The 9,026-nt window shown below is 38.3% G+C and overlaps 1 protein-coding gene across 2 annotated transcripts in view; it reads left to right on the forward strand.

Annotated features, from left to right (window-relative positions):
• The window catches only part of WDR26 (WD repeat domain 26), a 46,618-nt gene that overhangs the window by 31,173 nt on the left and 6,419 nt on the right, over positions 1-9,026 (forward strand). The window contains exons 8-13 of one of the 2 annotated variants that reach the window (XM_060246000.1): positions 2,872-3,012; positions 3,745-3,864; positions 4,285-4,430; positions 5,243-5,321; positions 5,758-5,887; positions 8,597-8,782. In XM_060246000.1, coding sequence (XP_060101983.1) covers positions 2,872-3,012; positions 3,745-3,864; positions 4,285-4,430; positions 5,243-5,321; positions 5,758-5,887; positions 8,597-8,782 — 802 coding nt within the window. Of the gene's footprint in view, positions 1-2,871; positions 3,013-3,744; positions 3,865-4,284; positions 4,431-5,242; positions 5,322-5,757; positions 5,888-6,866; positions 7,856-8,596; positions 8,783-9,026 lie in introns of those variants that run through there. The other variant, XM_060246009.1, reaches the window with a different exon arrangement.

Below are 9,026 nucleotides of genomic sequence, written 5' to 3' on the forward strand. Positions count from 1 at the left end.
AAAACCATGGTAGTATGTAGTAGCAGAATAAAACAAATCATGTGGCAACATATGGATAAGCAAGCTTGTTTCAGCATAAATGGCCATGAGTCAGACCTCACTTCCTCAGATGCATAATATGAAATGAAAAGTTCACATGAACAAGTGGAATGTGTATGTGCATTCCTCTTCTGTAGTATGACTTGCTTTGAGTATTGTGAAGTTACTGAGGGCAAATATTGTTTTCCTGGTATATCTGCTGTTTGCTTGTGGTACTCTGCTCTAAAAACTGCATGCTTAATTGGGAATGGTATGTGGGCAAATGATGACTTCTGGAGTGACTGGATTATACAGAGCTGGATCCTGACATCTTCAAGGAGTGCAGAACTCACAAAAGGGATATTTTGCCCCTCATCTTCTGCTACAATTCCCTCCCCCATGTATCTTAAAAGGGTAATACTCTGCCCTTCCCCTCCTTCTACAGGACTGTCTAATCTGCTCTCACAAGGACCTATCAAACAGTGCAGCGTATTAATTCCTTCCAGTGGTGAGCTAGGTACTTAGACTGAAATCTTATGCATATATTGGAGTACACTTTATTTCACTTAGGTTGGACTTGCCTCTGCATAGCATTGTTCCATCCCAGTTCTAATCCTGGAGCTGAAGATTAATTTTCCTTACATCATGTCTTCGATGGATGCCTGTCTGTTATTTTCCCTTTATAATTTTTCTAAGTAAAGAGACTATGCAGTTTCTTAGTATGCTCCACTACCAAACAGTTCTTATACTACAACATAGTATTTATCTGTTATTTGAAGCCCTGTATGTTATTCCACCCTTGAAAAATGTCCTCATCTTTCCCTGTTTCTCCTTTTAAAAATATTTTATTAATTTGCCATCCCTTTCCTTAACTTTTTCTCTTTGTTCTTGCAACACAAATGGATTATTTTCTGAACAAAGTTTGAGTCCAGTGTTACCTTTAAGACCAACAAAGTTTTATTCAAGGTATAAGCTTTTATGTGCTAGCGCATTTCTTCAGAACAAGTTTTCATGTGCAAGCGCACTTCAGATATTAAAGAAATGTGTTTGTACATGAAAGTTTAGACTAAAACTTCGTTGGTCTTAAAGGTAACACTGGACTCAAATCTTGTTCTGTTGCTTCAGAGCAACATGGCTGCCCACCTGGATTATTTTCTGGCTACTGTTGACTGATTTTCCTATGAAGCAATTTATTTTATAAAATTAGGCAAAATTATTTGAGATACAGAAGTAGCACAGATATGGTAGAACAAGGCTTTTTTGTAGAAACAGCAGAGCAGGAACTTATTTGCATATTAGGCCATACCCCCTGACATCACCATTGTTTTGCACAGGGCTTTTTTTTAAGAAAAACAAAACAGGAACTCATTTGCATATTGAGCCACACCCCCTGACATCAAGCCAGCCAAAACTGCGTTCCTGTGCATTCTAGCTAAAAAAAAAAGTCCTGTGGTAGAAATAGCACAGATATGGTACATGATGTTTCTCCATAATTAAGAATTTTAATACCTTCACATCACTTTTGTAACAGTCACATCTATTCATGTTAACAGCAGGTGGTCATTCTAAGCTTTTCATTTCTGAATTACTAAATCTGAGAGGAACATTTTAAAGGGTTCATCAATACTGTGATAATGGATTTGAGACAGTTCTTCCACTGTCTTTGAAATGGGAATTTTCAGAGCTGTTAGTAAGTGAAGTTTTTGTATATAATTCTTATGCTCTAGTTTGTTTATGGATCCTTATTGTCTCGACAGGAGTGTTGACCAGGTTTACTTGTTCTTCAGCTGAAGCAAGATTGTGTTTTAAAGAGAACTATATGGTGTGCTGGGTTACCACTTTGTTTTCATAAATATCAGATAGGATCGAAGTCCCTCTTCCATGAACAAACTGGCACCACAGCATGCATAGAAATTTTGTTGATTCCCTCTGCCTTTGTAGAGGTCCCCAGACCTCTAGAAGCCACCTCTTGAAGACCACAGGAGGTAGCAGAGGGCAGGCAGGAAAGGTCTGTTCTGCAAGCATAAGCATAATTTTGATTAGATCATTCTGATCTGAATACTACTATAGTACCTTGAAACTTTCCATTGCTGCTTTAATGCAGTTTAAATAATATCTTGGTTTTCTTCCCTTGTAATTTTGCTGAAACCCTAGAATCTTCTTTGTTATGTCAGGTTCCATCTGCTTAAGTTGTCAGTCCTTGTCCTTAGTTCAATTGAGCTTTCTTTTTTGGCCACTCTGATGCCTTTTTAAGATTTTGCTGTTTCTGTCTACATCTGAGAGCATTTTGATTTTTGTAAGGTATTTTTAAAGAAAGTTACTGAGTTTGAATGAGGAAATGTTCTCTGTATGTATAAGGAAGTATACTTTGAATGATTACCTCTTGCTTTCCTAACAAAGTGAGTCCAGTGGCAACTTTAAGACCAACAAAAGTTTTATTCAAGGTATGTGCTTTCATGTGCACACTCCTTCAAATATATTGAAATAGAAGTTGACAGTCCATACATATAGGGAGAGGGTGAGCAGCAAATAAGCATACAGCATAATAATGTTTTTTGACAGATGCAAGGACGAAATTGGAATAACAAGCTTAGTTTATATGGTCACCAATTTTACTATTTTGCTTTGTTGTGCATTGTTTGTGGTTATAGCTTTTCTTAAGCTGTATCGTATCAAGGAGGCAGAAAGTAAATGCTGTGTGCCTACTTTGAGGCAAAGTGGACCTAAAAATAAGGGGCTTTCTGAATTCTGATCCGTTGTGTGTTGTTTAGTTAAACTGCTTTAAAGGTAACTGCTTAAAAGACTTTCCAACCCAAGTGACCAGAAATAGTTACAGTATTTTCTTTTTTGTAGGATACACACCAGCTAAAATTACTCAAGACACTGGAAGGCCATGCATATGGTGTTTCCTACATTGCTTGGAGTCCAGATGACAACTACCTAGTTGCCTGTGGCCCAGATGACTGCTCTGAGCTTTGGCTCTGGAATGTACAAGTAAGGTGTATTAATGTGAAAGTTAATATTGTCATATCCTATTCATTAGTAGAATCACAGGAAGTATAATTGGGGTTTGGGGGTATTTATGAAGTGGAATTTCTTGCTATGTTGTATGCATAGTATGGATATACAAGCTTGCCAAGAGCATAGAGCTTTTGATGCAAAAGGAATAATTGCTGTTCTTTTATTATAAGTAGAACTGAAATATTGCCACTAGCTAAATTCAGTACTACAAATTAATGTTTTTCGTCCCATACTTATCACTTTTGTACAGGTTATCCGCTGCTGTATTATACAAAGCTGTAATCAGTTCTTTTGCTTGGGATTCCAGCCCTTTTGATTCAGCATATAACACTTGGAAAAACCATATTAATTGTTCCTCATGAGGTTTTAAAAAATCCTAAATAAAAAACAAAAACAAAACTCTAAATCAAAATATAACATAGTGCCCCTTAGTCTCTTAAGTTATCAACAAAAAATGAAGAGACAAATTCTCATTGGGCTTTTTCATTCACAGCTGTATATATTTATAGTACCCGGATTTCAGTGGTCTTAGAATAGTGTAACTATGATTAGCGTGGTGCTGTTAATCTTCTTTCCTCTGTGTCTGTTAAACTGTGTTTGAGTTTTAACACATACCCCTACTCCCAGTAAACTGGGGATGTCAAAACAGACATGCTCATGTTCATATATTCCAGCCCTCAGTGATTCCTTTATACATTATTATAGACAGGAGAGCTGAGGACAAAGATGAGCCAGTCTCACGAAGATAGTTTAACAAGTGTGGCCTGGAATCCAGATGGGAAACGTTTTGTGACAGGAGGGCAGCGTGGACAGTTCTACCAGTGTGTAAGTGCTGCTTTTCTTAGATAATTTTTTTCTCAGCTGTCCATAAGGAAGAGTGTAGTAGTTTATACTAGACTACACTTTATACGGATTTTCTCAATAAGCATCTTCCTAAAGGTGACAGGTTACAGAATCTTACATTTAGAGTTCTTCTATATTAGTGTTTACTAAACAGAATAAAGTTTGAATGCCTGAAAATTTCTAGAAATGGCTTTTGTGGTAATCACTCCCCATTAAAAGGCATTAAGTTCTTGTAAACCCTGTTAGATTGTGTGGATATTTTATTTCTCAGAAGTACCCTTTCCTCCTTGTATACACATTCTTCTGCTGTGGTAACTGATCATAGGCCAAAATGCAACACACACCAATGTTCTTGGTGACTAGCTTTTTCCAATTCCTTCAGTGTCTGCATTTCCTGTCTAGGACTTAGACGGTAATCTCCTGGACTCCTGGGAAGGAGTGAGAGTGCAATGCCTGTGGTGCTTGAGTGATGGGAAGACTGTATTGGCGTCGGATACACACCAGCGAATTCGGGGTTATAACTTCGAGGACCTTACAGACAGGAACATGTAACTACCTCTTCTTAAAGCTGTATATCTGATGTAATATTAGAATTTCATCATATGGCTTTGCAAAACATTGTGTTAATGATTTAATACCATTCTAGTAGTTCATATACCATTTCTAAATAGGATTTTCTAAAAACAGTTAATTAATTATTGGATGGCAGTGTGTGTAGTATAGCCAGGAGATCCTAAGATTGTCGGGCAGCCAGAATTCTAGCTCGTTTAGCACTATGCACCACCAGGTGGCAGACTAGACTGGTCTTTAAGGCAAGATACATTTCAGAGGTGGCTTGCCATTGCCTGCTTCTGAATCATGCCCTGGTATTCCTTGGAGGTCACCCATCCAAATACTAGCCTGGGCTATCCAAGTCAGGGCTCTAAAAACAGTTTTAAAGGACATACCTGAGATCCAGTGTGGTATAGTGGCTAAGAGCTGTGGACTCTAATCTGGAGAACTGGGTTTGATTCATGCTCATCCACATGTAGCCTGCTGGGTGACCTTGGGCCAGTCACAATTCTCTTAGAACTCTCAGCTCCACCCACCTCACAAAGTGACTGTTGTGGGGAGAGGAATGGAAGGTGATTATAAACCACTTTGAGACTTCTTAGGGTAGAAGAAAGTGGGGTATAAAAACCAACTCTTCTTCAGCTTGTGGTGCAGACATAGTTAGAACTTTTGTATCTGCAAGGTCATAGTAATAATGATGAAATAATGGTGAAATAATGAATGGTACTGCAGATGAAGAATTGCTTAGCAATATTAACTTGAATCCAGAGTAATAGTTTTAACTCTGAGCTGTGTGTTTTATTTTTAGAGTACAAGAAGATCATCCAATTATGTCTTTCACTATTTCAAAAAATGGCCGGTTAGCGTTGTTAAATGTAGCAACTCAGGTAAGTGGACAGATTTTTTAAAGGGAGGGGAAGATATTGCTAGTATGAGGGAGGACATTTGGCACTCTTTGTTAAATTTTCTAGCATACAAACAAGTGACCTTTAGCTATGCTTGCTTTCTGCCTTGCTAGAGCCATCCCTGTTCCATTATCTTGGGCCTACAAACCCAGTGAGGTGTTTAGTTGTTGCAGACAGGGTAAAGGACAAAGTCAGCCTCTCTCAGAATATGGGACTGATGAGGTTAAAGCAATATGGTGCTTTAAAGCCATATATGATGGAGTGGCTTGCACAACACTCAGCTGTCTGAGCCATCAGGACACTTAAAACTGACTGACTGCTTTTTTCTTTTCAATTTGTTTGTGTTCATTTTATCGTTTTCCTTTTGGTATTCCATTGTGTGAATGTTGTTAATCTCTATTATGCCCTTTGTTCTCAGGGAGTTCATTTATGGGATTTGCAAGACAGAGTTTTAGTGAGAAAGTACCAAGGTGTTACACAAGGGTTTTACACGATTCACTCATGTTTTGGAGGCCATAATGAAGATTTCATCGCTAGTGGCAGTGAAGGTAACATTTTTAAAAGAAATTGACTGTGTGTCTACTTACACATTTCAATCATATACTTCCTACAATAAATGTTATTGTAGTCTTGTCATTCTCAGATTTCAGTTATAGAAATGACTGTTCCTTATAGCAATGCTATAAAAATAACAAATTGCTTACAGAAAAAACAAGCTTGATCACAGTTTGGGGTGGGTCGTAGCATGTGTGATTCTGTTCATACCAATAACTAAGCTCTGGTAGAATGAGTGTGGTATATAGGGTTATGTTTGGCCAAGTGACTCTGGTGCAGAACCATCTTTATTTGGTATAGATTTGTTTTTCAAAGGTAGGTGTGGTCATGTAATTCCAGATGAATTCTGTCATCTCAAGCATAGTTAATTACGGTGAGAGAAACAAGTCTCATATCCTGTAACAGATCTAGAATTCTTGTACCTTTTGATTATTTGCATGTTGAATACTTAGGGCACACAATGAGTAACCTGAAATAAACACAGCCTTCTTTTAACATTGCCTCGGTTGCATTGAGTGGCTTGTTCAGCAGGTTTTCTAGGCAGTAAGGATGCTGACTTGCTCTGTATTGATAATAATACAGTGATTAATACAGAGTGAGCAAACTTCAGGCAAAGCAGGTTTTGATCTGAGCAGGAAGGTAAGCTTGTTGGTGGACTACTTAGAAGCAAATTGGTGATTAGATTTCCCTTAAGAACTGCACTCTTGTAGCTATCTTGTATCTTCAACACAATGTCAGTTATAAATAGCTATGTCAATTCTCATGCATGCCTTAACCTTTACCCTTCCAAACAGTTTCCACCCCAGGGATGTCTGTTCAACTCTGTTGGCTCTTGATGTGTCAGTTTATTTGTACATCACGGGGCAGCGTGGACAGGTCACTTAGTTACAGCCTACTGTTTGTTTGACATGAATGTAAAGATTAATTTATCCAGGTCAACTTAGAACAGCTTTTTATTTTTTTCATTTTCAGTGTCTAAAAACTACCCAGCTGTAGTTGAAGCTGATGGCACCTTATTTAGATTCGGACTGCCTGAGGCTCTTGCCTCTTTGCACTGAATTGTTGCAAATGTGGCTGCTGTGAAAGTCTCTATGTACAAAAAAGTAACAGATTTAAATGTCATAACCTCTTAAATGTAAAGGTATGTTCTCAGCTAGGTAGGCATTTCACCTACCAGCCCCAAACATTAAAGGGTCGTCCGCCCTTGGGATAAGGTTGACTTCTGACTCTGTGTATATGAACATAAAGTAGCACAAAAAGTGGCCTCATCTTTGAAAGTAAGTGCTGAATGCTGTGGCCTTAAGGTGAATACTGCAATGACTTGAAGCTGCACAGAGTGAATATTTAGCTTATGCTGGGAGATAAATGCAAATATAAGCAGGGGTGTCCAATGGAAGTTCAATATTGTGGCAAGTTTTTAAAAATTAACTTTGAGCTGATCTAGATAGAACACAGTTCTTCAATCAGTTGCTTTTAGGAAATAGGTCATAGCATGATTTGTAAGGGCTGGGAAATTGGTTTTGAATATTTTGGGAGCCAGTTTTAATATTCTGGATCCTAATTTATTGTCTGAAGTTTTTCTTGAGAGAGAATGCTAACTAAAAGGACATCTTGACTTTCTTCAGGTAGCTGCTGTTGTCTGAGCAAGAATGGGTATTTTAAAAAAACGACTGTTTAATATTAGCAAAAATCTCACTTTTTGCTAATCACTGACATGTGGTTTTTCAGTAACACAGTTGCATGTCTGACATGCAATCAATCCTGTGTGATCTGCAATTCAGATGGGTGCTGTGATCAGTGTTGATGCTTACACAGTGACAGGAACTCTGATGGCACACAGAGTTGCCCATATTGTTGTAATTAATATTCAGATGGATGCACTTTTTTGGCACAGTTACGCTGTAAAAGCACTAACGCATCTAAATGTACTCTTAAAATACAGTATAAATCAGTCTCACTTCAAGCCTTTGAAGTGTTGTCCCCATTATGAATGGATAGAAATTGCTTTGACGGGATGATATGCTTCATAATAGCAACTATGGATCTATTTGGATGTTACATTCCCTCATTGCATTGTTCTACATATGGTGAGAGTCTGTCTATACCCGGACTTGTCTACTTTCTCCCCTTTCCTCTCTCTTATCCGCACTGTGTATGGAAAGGACAAGAGATCCCATGGATGTTTTGAATACAAGATTTCCTATAGCCCTGGATAGTAAAACCACAAAAGTTTTAATATTCAGGCTTGAAAGGGATCCCCCATTCAATTTCAGGACCTCCTGAGAGGCCCCAATAACATGTATAGAGAAGGCCAGGAGGAGAGTAGAGAAGTACATTAGTCTAGGGCTTAATCACAGTTTAAATGGAGGCCTTGGTGGAGAAAGGTAACATCCAAATGATTCTTATTTGGAGTGTATAGAGCCTGCTTAAATATGTTCCAGTTCCCTACACGTATCTTCATCTTGCAGAGGAGGTCAGTGCTTGCTGTCAGTTTTATATATGGCATTCCTAAGGGGCAGAAAGAAACTTCTTGGAGCTGTTGGATGTACCATTCAGCAAACCTTTTTGAAGCAGTTTTCTGATGTGAATGGCATTTTAATGCAAAAACAGTGAATGCCTGAATCAGTGCCATACTGTATTGTCTATAGATAAATCTAAATTTTAGAATGGCTCTCATGTTTCTTCAAATCTGTCTGTCTTAGATCACAAAGTATATATTTGGCACAAGCGTAGTGAACTGCCAATTGCGGAGCTGACAGGACACACGCGAACAGTCAACTGCGTGAGCTGGAACCCACAGATTCCATCCATGATGGCCAGCGCTTCTGATGATGGCACTGTTAGAATATGGGGACCAGCACCTTTTGTAGACAACCAGGATATTGAAGGTAAACAATCTAATTTATGTGTGGATAGAAACTAGTATAATTTGAGCTGACAATGAACATTGTATTGGTTTTTGATACCTCAGTTACCATGCACATACATCAGTCAGGCTATGATAAATTGATATGGGATAGAAATTCAGGTTGTTCTCTTGTGCAGTTCCTTTATTTTGAGAAATTTTGAGTTCCTTTGCAATTCCCATAAGTTCAGATCAACAGGACAGTACTTCCAATGCACAACCATCTG

This window comes from Heteronotia binoei, chromosome 1 (genome assembly GCF_032191835.1).
Source record: "Heteronotia binoei isolate CCM8104 ecotype False Entrance Well chromosome 1, APGP_CSIRO_Hbin_v1, whole genome shotgun sequence".
In the NCBI taxonomy this organism is placed as follows: Eukaryota; Metazoa; Chordata; class Lepidosauria; order Squamata; family Gekkonidae; genus Heteronotia; species Heteronotia binoei.